At 43.6% G+C, this 14,717-nt stretch overlaps 1 protein-coding gene across 2 annotated transcripts in view; it reads right to left on the bottom strand.

Moving 5' to 3' along the window:
* Positions 1-718: 718 nt before the first annotated feature.
* The window catches only part of LOC148015894 (uncharacterized protein ycf20-like), a 42,442-nt gene continuing 28,443 nt past the window's right edge, over positions 719-14,717 (bottom strand). Inside the window, exon 3 of one of the 2 annotated variants that reach the window (XM_087663575.1) lies at positions 719-1,175. In XM_087663575.1, the coding sequence (XP_087519701.1) occupies positions 767-1,175 (409 nt within the window). In that variant the 3' untranslated portion in view covers positions 719-766. The remainder of the gene's footprint in view (positions 1,176-14,717) is intronic. The other variant, XM_087663574.1, reaches the window with a different exon arrangement.

Here is a 14,717-nt window from a genome sequence, read left to right as displayed (position 1 = left end):
GTCTGTAATGCACCTTTTTGGCGTAATAAATTGTCTTATTTCTTCACCCCAAAACACCTCATTTTTTGATGGTTAGATCCAGCACCATTCTTAGGGTAGGTCCAAGCCACAACCTGCCAGACTTTCTAGAAGTCAAATAACCTGGAGTTTAGGTGGTGTGGCATTGTCTTTCGCCTCCTCCTTACTAAAATTATTATTACCTTTACTTTGAAAGTCAAGTGGCTAGGTGCGGCACCACCCTTATGCTTTTAATCAGCCAAATCTTCCACTAGTACTCAAGAAGGGGTTAGCTGACCATCCATATTGGATATGTTCAGAGCTATCTTCTACTGTAAACATCAAGCCAATAGCACCTCAGCTCTTTTCTTTGCCATCCTACTATTGAGATCAAGGTCCTAACTTTAGGGAACCAGAGGATTCAGCCAGTGACGTGAGCTGTCATCCTTCTTGTCCTTGCCGCCAAACGTTTTGGAACCCTTCTGACCATTTTCCACCAAAAGGTCTGGAGACAGCTTATTGGTACTACTACTATTATCATCATCATCATCACTCCTATTGTTATCTGTAGTATTAATAGCTCTGGGCTTTCAAGTTTCATTACCTCCATCTTTTCGTTGTCTTGGGTTTTTTCTGAATCAAATAAACACAACAATGTTTGTGGCTACAATACACACATATAAGTTTTTGACTGTTCCACTATGCCTTTTAAACCAAAGAATGCAGAAAATGTGTGCACCAGATGTTAATAGAATGAAAAATTTTCTACTCAAAGGAAAAAGATTTCAGTTTCAAGCTTAAATTTATCCAGGATAAAACCTAGGGATAAACCTAATTTCCAGTAATTCAGCATATATACCAAGTCTCGAAACTTCCTAAGAATTGTAGGCAGATGATATGTCAAAAACCCAATCCCTTCCATCAGAGCTACAACAATGCCAACAACTATCACATCCCAATCACCCGTTTGACCTACCAAGGTGGATACAGCATTTGCTGAATAATAACCTAAAAGAAAGGAGAAAACTTTGATTGGAGCCTTCTTTCGAGCCCTCATTAGTCTCTCAGAAATTGTATTTATCAAGGCTTTCATCAGTCTGCAGAGGCGTGTGCCAACATCAGAGCTGCTTGATCGGTTCTCCGTGTCATGTTCTGATTTTATACACAACGTTCTTGGTCTGACACTCAAAACACATTAGAAATCAGGACTTAAAAGAAATTCCATTCCAGTCATTAGACACACAAATGATCTTGATAGAGCAACATATTTTCTTGCCTCCATTGAACATTGAATCATGTTCTTGCTAAATCTGAAATTTGACATTACCAAGCCAATGCAAGTGAGACCTAAAACATGAACTTAGCAAAGACACTGGTAAACAGAACACATTGCTTGGTCTGAAGATAGGAAAATCAGAGAGAAGATAGTAGCGAGGAATGGAGTGTTCTGCCACAGCCCACCACACCTTGTTGTGTGTCATAATAACTATGTCAAGCGTCAACATACATGTCACATTGACTAAAAACTTCAAAAGAATTCACATGCTAAGGATTTTCATAATAGCATTTGTTCACACATCTATACTTGTTTTATTCTAAAGCATAAAATATGGTGCTAATTTTTACAACCACACACCATGAAATTTATTACTAATACTTTTCCAATTACCTATATTAATAATAGTTTGTAGTTGCTTTAGAATGCCCAATCATCTTGGCCACGTTTCCTTCTACCTCATATTGTTTGTGGTTCTTTGAAGTCAATGCTCACTCTTTCACTCTTTAGGTTAGCAAGTCTTTTCCAACACTAAATGTAGTGCACAAGCTTTTGACAATGATCTTCTACCTCATATTGTTTGTGGTTCTTTGAAGTCAATGCTCACTCTTTCACTCTTTAGGTTAGCAAGTCTTTTCCAACACTAAATGTAGTGCACAAGCTTTTGACAATGATGACACTGTTAGAGATTTAGTCATCCCCTGGACTGGCATTGTCAAGCTACAATAGGTACAGTTAATTCTCTTGGGCACAGTTATGCATTTCTTGTTAGTTTGGGGCATTTTCAGCAGTCATCAAGAATGGGCACCTTTTACTGGGCAGGTCAACAGCAGTGCCACGTGGCACATCTGGTGCAGATGGCTGCTTTTATCATTATTTTATGTGCAATCGGCAGTTTTGCAGCTGGTTGGCCAGAATTTGGCTGGCTGACCTGGTCACTTTTATGGCTATTTTTTGAGCTATTTAGGCTGAGCCCCAGTTAGTCCACATTCACTTGTGTTGAAGGTGGTGAGAGAGAGATCGGCTCGAGGAGACACTTCGACAGCCTGTTTGCATATATACCTTCTTCATTTCAGCATTCATTGACTGCAGATTTCTGCGTTCTACCGTCTCTTTTCTCTCTCCCTCTTCTCTCATGTTAATTGTCTTTCAATCTTGTCCATGCGCTTCTCCATTCGCTGCACTCTGACATGGTACCAGAGCAGCATAGAAGGGGTGATTGATCGTGGGAAGACCTGAACGGGAGGTTTCTTTGCGACAAAAGTTTGGGTTTTCAACATTCTAGATTGAGGCGAACAAGTGAAGTGTGGGGAAGGAGCGAAGTTGCTGTTTGTTGCAGATTTTTGCTGTTGGTGAAGAAGAAAAGGCTGTGTTTTCAGCCTTTTGAGCGAATTTTGAGTTTTCATTGCTTTTGGTGGTTCAAAATCGTTTGGGATGAGCAAAGAATGCCCTAGCAAGCACATGTTGGGAGTTAGAGGGGTGTTGAGTTAAAAATGCATTAGCTTTACTTAAACAGCCCCAAAACATGCTTAATTAATGAAGAAACCTTGTTTATTTAAGAGAAACGCGATCCTAGAGAGTTTCTATGTCCCATAAGCACAAACCCACTTGGGAGGGCCCAAACTTTCTATAAATACGTATACTGCCCTCCATTCAGCCCTCAATCTCATTTTTGCAGATTTTAGGTGTTTCAGCTTAACCCACACCTCGTTCACGGAGGGCATCTCAGCCGAAGCTGTCCATTGCTGTCTACATTAGTTGGTGCCTAATTTCCAGCCCTCTTCTCGTAGTTTGAAGCTGATCCCAGTCACGCGACTGCTGTTCCTGCACAAACTTGCTGCCGTACTGCCTGCCACATCATCTACAGCCTGTGTTCGGCAAATTTCTCTCCTCCAACTGTCGCCAAGCTATCCAGCTTGTGTTTGGCATTTTTCTCTCTTGCAGGCTGTCCTGACTGCATTTTAGTCTTTCTCTCTCCTGTATGTTGTCCTTGCGTTTTTAGTCTCTTTCTCTCCTCATTGCTGTCTGCATCAGATCCAGCTTCTCACTCTTGTGTTTGCTGGTGTTCGACATCCAGAGGCTGCCTTGCTGCGATTTGGGATCCATTCAAGAGTACGACACACTCTCCAGCTCATTACCCCTACCCTGATCCTTGAGATATAGGAGTTCGAGGTTTAGTATTCATTCACTGCACAGTGTGTTTGCTGCATCAGCATTCTATATGCAACAATTATATCACTTCGGTTATTTTCTGTATTCATTCTCTGAGTTACCCTAACCCTAACTGTGTTCTTTTATCAATCCGTGATTTGTCGTACGGTTTCTGTTCATGTTTCTGCGTTAGGGTATTTCTTTACATGGTATCAGAGCCTGAACTCTTTGAGAAACCTAGGCCTTTGATCTGAAAGCTCTACACAAGTAAGAACAACAGTAGGTTCAAATGACTTCGAACACCACAACACCGATTCAGTCTCCAAATCCAACTATGCCGAGAACTAAGCAAGAGTGGGCCGATTAGCTTGCTCCACAAAGTTCTGACATGGTGGAAGACACTTCTGATTACATGGAAGAAAAGCTAGGCAAGTTGACCTCTGAAGAATACAAACTGATCATAGCTTATAGAGGAAAGAAGATTGAGGAGCTGGATCGAAGGATTGTGTCAAAATTACACGGCGCAGCGAACAGAATTTGAGAAAGAGATAGAGATAGGGAGTACACAACAGATAAGAGGAGAATTAGAAAATTTCTTTAGCTCCAAACAACTGATACAAAGATGGCTCTGTCCACCCGTGCGCTTCCACAGTGAAGCTTGGATGGCGATCTAGACAGAAGATAGGTGAAGAGCTTAAGGCTAGCCGGAACAACTCTGACTGGGTGAAAGATAGATGATTGATGGCTGTGAAGGGGTTTAACTTTTACAACCTGTGAAGGTAGTTAGGTCGGCATGACCGACCTACCATATGAGCCACCACTAGTCGGCCAGGGAATATTCCAAGGAATATTCCCTTTACCGTACAAGTCAGGACTCAACCAATGTCCGGGCTCACATTTGGCTTCTCCTCATAATGGGGGCCTTACAACTTTGAGCACCATGAATCATTGGTGGCACCTTATGAGAGTGGGGCATTGAGCATATCTAACACCTCCCCTTAATATCCACCCATAGGTGAACTATCTCCTCGGCCCAATACCGAGTCTATGAAGATGAACTTGAAGCAGATCCTTCGTAAGTGCTTTGGTGAAGATATCTGCTCCATTCTCCTCTGTTGGACAGTAGACCAATTCCACTATCCCATCCTCCATTAAATCACGCACATAGTGATACTGGATCTCTATATGTTTGATGCGTGCATAAAACACTCGATTTTGGGCAATGGCGATGCAACTCTGATTGTCACATCTCAACACAGTTGGTTCTTCATCCTGCACTCCCATATGCCATAGAATCCTTCTCAACCATACTGCTTTATATGCAGTAAAACAAGCTGCCTTGTACTCTACTTCAGTAGAAGACAATGCCACTATTGGCTGCTTCTTACTAATCCAAGAGAAAATTCCTGAACCCAAAGAGAAACAATAACCAAAAATTGACTTCTTGGAATCACTGTCTCCTGCCCAATCTGAGTCACAATTCTCCACAAGAAAAGTTTCGAAATTGTATGTAATACCATAGTCAAGAGTTTCCTTCAAGTATCTGAGCACCCGCATCCCAGCCTTCCAATGACTCTCATGAGGTTTGTTTGAGAACCTGCTCAAAACACCCACAGCAAAACTGATATCTGGTCTGGTATTACACAAGTAGATCAAACTCCGATCATTCTCCTGTACCTTCCAATGTCTGCCAGTGCTGATGTATCCTCAACAGATAACTTTGCATTCACCTCCATAGGTGTAGCTATCTCCTTGTACTCGGTCATGCCAAATGCCTTTAAGATCTCCCATGCATACTTCTTCTGAGAGATGAAGATCTTTCCTGGCTCTTGCCAGACTTTAATTCCCAAACAATAGTGCAGTAAGCCCAAGTCTGTCATTTCAAACTCAGAACTCAAAGCCTTTCAAGTTTGGTTGATCATATCTTCATAGTCACCTATAATAAGAAGTCGTCCACATATAGGACAATCACTACAGACTTTTCACCATCACTGTAAACATACAAGTTAGCATCTGAGGCACATCTTTTGAAGTTTAAGCTTTAAAAAAACTTATCTATCCGCTGGTACCATGCTCTGGGGGCTTGTTTCAGCCCATACAATGCCTTCTTCAGCTTGCACACGGGGGGCCTCAAACCCTGGTGGCTGAGCCACGTACACCTCCTCCTTGAGGTCACCATTTAAGAACGTTGACTTAACATCCATTTGGTAAACTGGCCACTGCTTGTGGGCGGCCACTACAAGTACTGTGCGAATAGTGGTCATTCTGGCAGTTGGAACAAATGACTCTTGAAAATCAAACCCTTCAACCTGTGAAAATCCTTGTGCAACCAATCTAGCTTTGTACTTTTCTAAGGTACCATCAGCCTTGTACTTTACCTTCCAGACCCACTTGGTACCAATAACCTTTCGCTTTGCTCGAGCTGATCCACTAGCTTTGTACTTTTCTAAGGTACCGTCAGCCTTGTACTTTACCTTCCAGAGCCACTTGGTACCAATAACCTTTCGCTTTGCTGGCTGATCCACTAGCTCCCAAGTATCATTCTTCATTATGCTGTCATACTCGGCTTGCATAGCTACCGTCCGTGCTGGATCTGCAAGTGCTTCTTCTAAGTCAGTTGGCTCCTTTACTTTTCTCATAATCTCACCCATCAAGGCCATATTGACTATGTGAGCAGAAGCCCTCCTTTGCTCCTCTATTCTCTGAGACCTCCTTGGTCTGTTTGCCTTCTCCTCAACAGATGTGGACATAGGATTATTATGGTCATAGAGCTGCTTCACCCAACGCGGCAATGGCTTTTCTGGTGGGGTGATGTCAGGTTGGTGAACTTTTTCCTCATCATTTGAAGATGATGCTTCCTCCTCCTTAAGGATAGGGACAGCTCTCGGGACATATTCATAGTGAACTACTTCTTCGGTTGATAATAAAGTGGAAGAACTTGCCTTCTCCTCCTTCACTATATGTAGATGCTTCTTGAACACCACATCATGGCTCGCGATGATCTTCTTTGCCTCTTGGTCATATAATTTGTAAGCCTTCTGCTCATCACTATATCCCAAGAAGATACATTTTCTGCTTTTTGGTTGTAGCTTGTTTCTCTTCTCATCTGAAGTATGTGCATAACATTCACATCCAAGAATTCTGAAGTGTAAGACAGATGGTTTCTTACCAGTGTAAGCCTCATGAGGTGTTTTTCCCTTGAAAGCCTTTGTGTAGCTCCGATTTAAAATGTAGACTACAGTATTAACAGCTTCAGCCCAAAAATGGTTAGGCAATCCCTTGCTCTTTAGCATGCATCTTGCCATCTCCACAATGGTGTGATTCTTGCATTCCACAACACCGTTCTGCTGAGGTGTGTGAGGCGTCGTCAATTGACGCTTGATCCCTTTGCTCTTGCAAAAGCCTTCAAACTCCTTTGAGTTGAACTCACCACCACCATCTGTTCTAAATTTCTTCACACTTTTTCCTGTTTCATTCTTAACAAGTGTTAGCCATTCTTTAAACTTACCAAAAGCTTAAGCCTTATCATGAAGGAAATACATCCACATCTTCCTACTATAGTCGTCGACAATCAACATAAAATAAGAAGATCCGCCCAAGACCCATGTAGGCATCTTTTTGCACAAGTCAGCATGCACCAACTCTAGAGAAGCTTGTGCTCTATTATTGCTTTCTTGTGGAAATGCCTTTCTCTGTTGCTTGCCTATCATACAAGCTTCACATGGTTCCTTCAATTCAGTCATTGCAGGTAGGTGAGCAACCATACCTTGCTTGTGCATCTCCTTCAACACTGCAAATCCAATGTGTCCAAACCTTTCATGCCAAAGCTTACTTGTGCCCACTCCAACGGTGGCTGTAAGAGCACTTAGCTCATATAGGTTGTTCATTCTTTCTCCTTTTCCAACAACTTTGCCATCACTATCAAGAATTTCTGCACCTGTCTTCTTGAACCTCACTTCATGACCAAGATCAATTATGGCAGCAACTGATAACAGATTTCTCCTACTTTCGGGAACATACAACACATTTAAAAGCTTTTTGACATCACCATTTGCAGCAACAAATGAAATAGTACTTGTGCCCACAATAGCAGGGCATTTTGCATCATTTCCAACCGTCACAATGATGGATTCTTGTAGAGGCTGCATAGAACTGTATAGACCTTTCTTGTTGGTCATGTGACGGGAGGCCCCACTATTCAACACCCATGAGTTAGTGGTAGATTCTTCTTGCGCCAAGGAGTACACCTCCTTAATAGTCGCCATGAATAACTCCAACTCTGCTTCAGCCGTATTGGCTGTCTTTTTCCCTTTACTTCTAAGGGTACCATTCTTTTCATTTGCCTTCTTGACACGACAATCTGCGATTGCATGTTCTTTCTTCTTGTAGTAGAAACACTCTCCTTGAAACTTCTTCTTACTGCCCTTCTTCTTTTTATCACCATCATTTTTAGTGAAGAAACCACCTTTGCCTTTTGCATTGGCAGAGAATGCAGCATCTCCATTGTTGCTTCCTTCTCAAGCTTTCAACCTCAACTCCTCCTCCAGCAATAATGCACAAAACTCCTCAAAACTCAAAGCTTGAGGTCTCACCTAAGTATTAAAGGCAGTTACTAGTTCATCAAACTTTTGTGGACAAATCTGAAGACACCTCCTCGCTAGTCTTTTGTATCCCAGCACCAGCCATCAGGTCGCGCAGATTCTTAATCCGAGTGATGAATACTTCAGTTTTCTCTTCTTCAGCAAACTTCTCCGCTGCTAGTTGATTCTCCAAGTTTTGAATCCTTGTTTGGTTTCGCGTTTCATACTGACTCCTCAGTACATTCTAAGCCTCTGATGCTTTGGTTGTATGCTGAATCAAAGTCAGAACATTGTTAGAACAGCTTGTAACTAAGGCACACAATGCATCTGCATTCCTTCGTTTCTAAGCTCGTAGAATATCTGCATTCGGAGGAATCATCACACTAGGATTTGATGGGTCAGGGGTAGGCTGTGGTTCTACATCAGTCCCCAGCACAATCTCCAAAAGCTCATAAGAATCAAGGATAGTTGTAATTTTGAACTTCCACAAGGTATAGTTTGTACCATCTAACTTTCCTTCGCTGAAGGTTGGTGGACGAATCCTCAGTGTTTAAATAGCCCGTACAGCAGCACCATCTCTTGCACCGCTTCCTGATGTGCCAGAACCGCTTCCGGAAGATGACATTGTTCCTCTTTGCTGTTGAAACCTTTATCTCTTGCGCACTCTTCGATCCCTAGAGCCCCTTGGGCTCTGATACCATGTCAAAATTACACGGCGCAACGAATAGAATATGAGAAAGAGAGATAGAGAGTACACAACAGATAAGAGGAAAATTAGAAATTTTCTTTAGCTCCAAACAACTGATACAGAGATGGCTCTGTCCACCTGTGCGCTTTCACAGTGAAGCTTAGATGGCGATCTAGACAGAAGATAGATGAAGAGCTTAAGGCTAGTTGGAACAACTCTGACTAGGTGAAAGATAGATAATCGATGGCTGTGAAGGGGTTTAGCTTTTGTAGCCTGTGAAGGTGGTTAGGTCGGCATGACCGACCTACCATATAAGCCTCCACTAGTCGGCCAAGGAATATTCCCTTTACCGTACAAGTCAGGACTCAACCAATGTCCGAGCTCACATTTGGCTTCTCCTCATAATGGAGGCCTTACAACTTTGAGCACCATGGATCATTGGTGGCACCTTATGAGGGTAGGGCATTGAGCATATCTAACAGATTGCCCTTCAAAAAGATTCTAAATGAAGGTATGAATGAATTTCTCTCTTCAAATGTTGTGCATAAATCTGATGATGTCGTGGGGCCATTGAGATCTCCATCAGGGATGGGCCCCCCTCTTGGAGAACCAGACCCGGAGTATATTCATTTCTTTTATCCTCTTCCGTCCACTCCGATGCAAGGTACTTTAGATTGTCTTTTGTTCCTTCTTCTTTTACCTATTCTACTTTGCAATATTCTAGTAGAGATCATGTGGAAGAAAGAGTCCAGTCTGTTGACTACGGAAAAGGTCCTCGAGGACCAATTCTTGTATGTTAACACACGCCGTGGGGATTATAAAAAAAAGCTAGGTACCTCTTCTTCTAACATTCCTTCTTTTCTGTCTACTTCACAAAATCAAAATGAATCTGGTGTTCCTTTTTCTTCATTGCATGGTGCATCATCATCTTCACATTTTCATTTTCAATCATTAAATGATAAAAATGAACAAAATGCATTTGCACCTCACACACCACATTTTCAAAATTCACCCATCCCACCACTTCACACCATTTACATTTCCATTTCACACACCTCATGTTGCACCGCACATCACACCGGGGATTATGGAAACATAGGCACATCCTTTATAGGACCCCATCCTTCCCTCAACCGGGTGGTGTTCCACTTACTTCATACACATTTTCGGGCTCATTGTAGCCTAGGTATCCCCCCCAGTCTCTCTCGAGTATGGATCAGTTGACTCCACAGTTTGCCTCTATAGGTTTACCTAGTGGACCTTCTAGTCTTACTGCTATGCCCTAGTCTAACTTTGGACAGGGCTTCCGTGTCCCAGTGCCTCCACCTACACCGGCACCTTATGGAAACATTCATGTTGTAGTGCCTCAACCTCAATCGGCACTCATTGGACACTCACAACCTACTTCTGCCTACCCACCTCTACCCCCTCCTTCTACCTATCAGACATATCCACCTCCACCATCTTATCCCACCTACCCGACACCTCATGGTTCTAGCTCATCTTCTGCCAAGCATGCATTTAATGACAAGACTCGTTTTAACGGGTCAAACTTTACCACTTGGTCGAACTTGATGAGACATCCTTGACTCCCCGAACCTATGGGATCTTGTGCAGGGATTGGAACCCCAACCCAATCCCGGACTTGTCCCATGCAAGGTTGTCTGCTTATGGAAGGCTAGGAATGCCTCTGCTATTGTCGAGCTGATGCAAGGCTTATTGCCTAAGCATTTTGACTTAGCATCTGAGCAATGGCAACACTTGACTGACCGCTATGCGGCTCGGGATAGGACCCGTCGTATCAATCTTGACCATGACCTCCAGCTTTTCAAAATCACTGACCGAGATGACTTGAAAGTCAAGTTGGCTGAGTATCTGCGTCTTATCACTAAATTCTCCACTACGGGGACTCCCAAGTCCTCTGACGATCAGATCACATTGTTCTTGAATAAACTCCCTAAGAAAATTTTCAATTTTGTGGAAGGCATAGTTTCAAAGCCTACCATGCCTACATTCTATGAATTTGAGTGTCAGCTCTTGCGTTATGCACGGTTGTTCGATCAGTTTCATATGAATTCCTCTTCAGAGGGGGCTCTTGTTGCTCATTCTCAGAAAGGGCAACAAGGGAAGGAAAAACAAAACCAAACCTCCACTCGAAATCAAAAGCAAAGTCAAAATCAAAAGCAAAATCCATCTAAGAAATCACAAGGAACATCCCAATCTCTCAAACTTGGGGTGGCATAATGTACCTAAAAAGAATCGGTATTGCCAACATTGTCAAAAGGCTAGTCATTTTGACGAGGAGTGTCGATCAAAGGCCAGAGGCACAACACCAAAACCTAAGTCATAGACCCTCACCCCTCAGTCGGGCAACCCCCAGTAGGGGAGGCAGGGTGATGGCCACCGCTTAGCCATCTCAGTCAACAACGTTCTCAACTCCAAAGGGTTTGTCTGACTGGTCTGCAGAGGCCCACATCGTCTCCATAGAGACATCAGATGTGAGTCTCATCCACATCTGTGAGTTGCCTCCTGATGAGGTTACAGCAGAGGCCCACTCGTCACAATCGAGCACTTCAGCTCTTGTTTGGATTGTGGACAATGGAGCTACACATCATATGACTCCTGTAACGGACATTTTCCATTTTCCAGCCCCTGCAACCGAATGGATCCGCGTAGGAGACAACTCCTTGGTTAAGATTCAGGCTCAAAGTTGCGTCAATTTTGCCACTGACAAGGGTCCGGATTTGGCTTTGCTGGACAATATATACATATCATGTCCCTTAGCTTAGGGTGAACTTGTTATCTGTTCAAAAGCTTTGCCAGTTGGGGAGAGCAGTCTTTTTTACAGCAACCACAGTCGAGGTCCTTGACTCTCAGACCGGTTTAGTGATTGCTCATGATGAGGCACAGTCTAATGGCCTATACCACATGACACATTTTCTGACCGAGCTGACAGTTGAGGGCTCCGTGTTCCATAGCTTTCAGACCTTAGGCACATCTCGGGAGCCTATGAACAATGAGCGCCTTTGGCATTTTCGCTTAGGGCATGTTAGTTATGACTCTCTTTATGAGTTGTCATGCCGTGAGCTGGTTAAGGGTCTTCCACGCCTTAAGCTAGCTCGAGATGTCTATAAAGCATGTCAGCTAGGGAAGCAACACCATACCCCATTTCCTCAGCAAACCTCACATTGTGCTGAGGTACCTTTTAGATTGATTCATGTTGATCTTTGTGGGCCGACATCCACTGCCGTTGCGCTATACTTCTTTTTAATAGTGAATGATCATTCCAGCTACATGTGGGTGTACTTTCTCAAGCATAAGTCAGATGCTTTCACATATTTTTCTGCTTGGGTGCTACCGGTTCATAACCAGACTGGTTGTCGTGTCGATTGCATGAGAAGTAATACCGGTGGTGAGTTCATCTCCCACGAGTTTTTCGAGTTTCTACAGAAGCATGGAATCTCCCGCTAGCTCACCTCTATCAACTCCCCTTCTCAGAATGGAGTTGTAGAGCGTAGGAACTGAACAGTCATGGAAATGGCACGCTCTATACTGTTCACAACAGAGCTCCCTAAGCGCCTTTGGGTCGAGACTGTTAACACTTCGGTGTACATCCTCAACTGGTGCCTGACTAGCGCTCTTCCTTAGAAGACCCCGTATGAGGCATTTTTTGGCTCTCGGCTTGTCATTTTCCACTTCAAAGTCTTCGGGTGTCGTGCGTACACACACAGCCTGATGACAAGATAGGAAAGCTCACTCTCCGAGCTGATCTCTTATTTTTGTGGGATATTCCTCTGAAGCGAAAGCCTATCGTTTGTTTGATCCTCGAACAAACAAGGTGATCATTAGACGGGATGTCATCTTTGATGAGAGGGATATCGTGCAGTCCTCTACACAGGACTCCAATCCGATTCCTTCTTCCACATCATCAGAGATCGTGCCTACTCTAGATCCTATTGTCCACTTGTCAAAGGATACCCTAGGACAACCCTTCGATGAACATACCTATCGTTCTGTTGTAGGAAAACTTCCTTGGTTAATTCACACTAGGCCAGATTTAGCTTACTCAATTAGTATACTCAGTCAGTATTTCACAGCACCTAGGATGTCACATTGGATTGCATGTCTTTGTGTGTTGCGTTATTTGCGGTGTACTTATTCTTATGGCATGACATATGGTTCTGATTTATGTTTGCAGGGGTATACTGATTCTAATTGGGCAAGAGATCCTGACACCCGACGTTCCCATGGCGGCTATCTCTTTACCTTGGGCACGGCTCCCATTTCTTGGTCCATCCGTAAGTAGGAGACGGTGGCGACTTCCACGGCCGAGGTTGAGTACCGGCCTCTCTTCGATGGCACCACCGAGGCCATCTATCTCAGGAGTTTACTGGCGGCGCTTCACTTTCCATGTGTCTCTCCCACAGTTGTCTACTGCGACAACCAAAGTGCCATTGCCCTTGTGGGCAATTTGATCATCATACCATGGACACGACATATGGTAGTCCACTTCCACTTTTCTAGAGAGCAAGTTGAGCTAGGCACTATTCGCCTAGAGTTTGTGCCATCATCAGATAAATTTGCAGATATCTTAACCAAAGCGGTCAACCAGCCAGTTCTTCAGTACCTGCTGCCCAGGATCGGCTTGGGTACACCCTCCCCTACTTCTTCAGCTTGACAAGGAGAGGGTGCTTCCCTCTTGCTTTCCCTTCCAATTTGAGAGGGGGTGGCTTCTACTCTTGATAGTGACAATGATTATGCTTACAGTTTTTTTAGACAATTTCATTCATTTATTCTTTTGCATTGTATGACATTTGTAACTTCATCCGCACTGTCAGGATGACATGATTGTAAAAGGGCACTTGGACAAATGAACAATTCCTCTACGAGGGCACTGTCCCAGTGGCACCGTTGCATAGCATTTTATATGAGCATGATATCTTGCATCTCCCTTTGCATTACCCCATACATCGGCATTCTGTTCATGTAAACATGCATCTGTGCGCATTTATTCCTTTTTGATCGTTTGGAGTGGTCAACTCTAGGATCCACCATATTCGTGGCATTGCACATGGCAGTCTCCAAGGCGATCTTTCCCAGCTTGCTTGCTTGACATATTTGCTATACATACACCTTAGCCATTTTCTTCATCATCGACACCAAGTAATGGTAGGGATAGTATACTTGTTTTGTGAAGGTCTTGGGTCCTGACCATTCCTTATCACTCTCCCGTTTGGGGCACGGATACTCAATCGGACGAAAACTCATTTAAAACCCTCACTTAATGCTTAATCTATCAAACCTTTTTATTTTTTATTTTTATTTTTTTTAAAAAGTCCATAGCTAATTTCATCCGCCTTTGTAGGGGTTGGTAGACCACTAGGCAACCAACGTGCACCCTTTGTCCGATGCCCTATCCTCTCTGGGGTGATTACTTGGGCTCCCTTGGTAAGATAACCATCGCCTCTGTAGTCTTAGTAGGCCACTGGGCAGCCCACGCCCACCCTTTGCCCAATGCTCTGACTGCTTTGGGATGGAATGCCTTGGGGCAAAAGATAAACCAAGAAAGGGCTTGATTGGCCTCTATTCTCGCGGCACCATTGTTAGGCCTGAGAGGGGGTGTTGGGCTAAAAATGCATTAGCTTTACTTAAACAGCCCCAAAACATGCTTAATTAATGAAGAAACCTTGTTTATTTAAAAGAAACGCGATCCTAGAGAGTTTCTGTGTCCCATAAGCACAAACCCACTTGGGAGGGCCCAAACTTTCTATAAATACGTATGGTGCCTTCCATTCAACCCTCAATCTCGTTTTTACAGATTTTAGGTGTTTCAGCTTGTTTGCCACACCCCGTTCGTGGAGGACATCTCAGTCGAAGCTGTCCATTGTTGTCTACATCAATTGGCGCTTGATTTCCAACCCTCTTCTCGCAGTTTGGAGCCGATCCCAGCCAAGCAACTGCTGTTCTTGCACAAACCTGCTGCTGTATAGCCTGCTACGTCATCTGCAACCTGTGTTTGGAAAAT

The sequence above is a fragment of the Lygodium microphyllum genome, chromosome 23 (genome assembly GCF_053477565.2).
Source record: "Lygodium microphyllum isolate KBCC chromosome 23, Lygodium_microphyllum_v1.1.10, whole genome shotgun sequence".
Classification (NCBI taxonomy): domain Eukaryota; kingdom Viridiplantae; phylum Streptophyta; class Polypodiopsida; order Schizaeales; family Lygodiaceae; genus Lygodium; species Lygodium microphyllum.
This window is presented reverse-complemented; position numbering and strand designations above follow the sequence as displayed.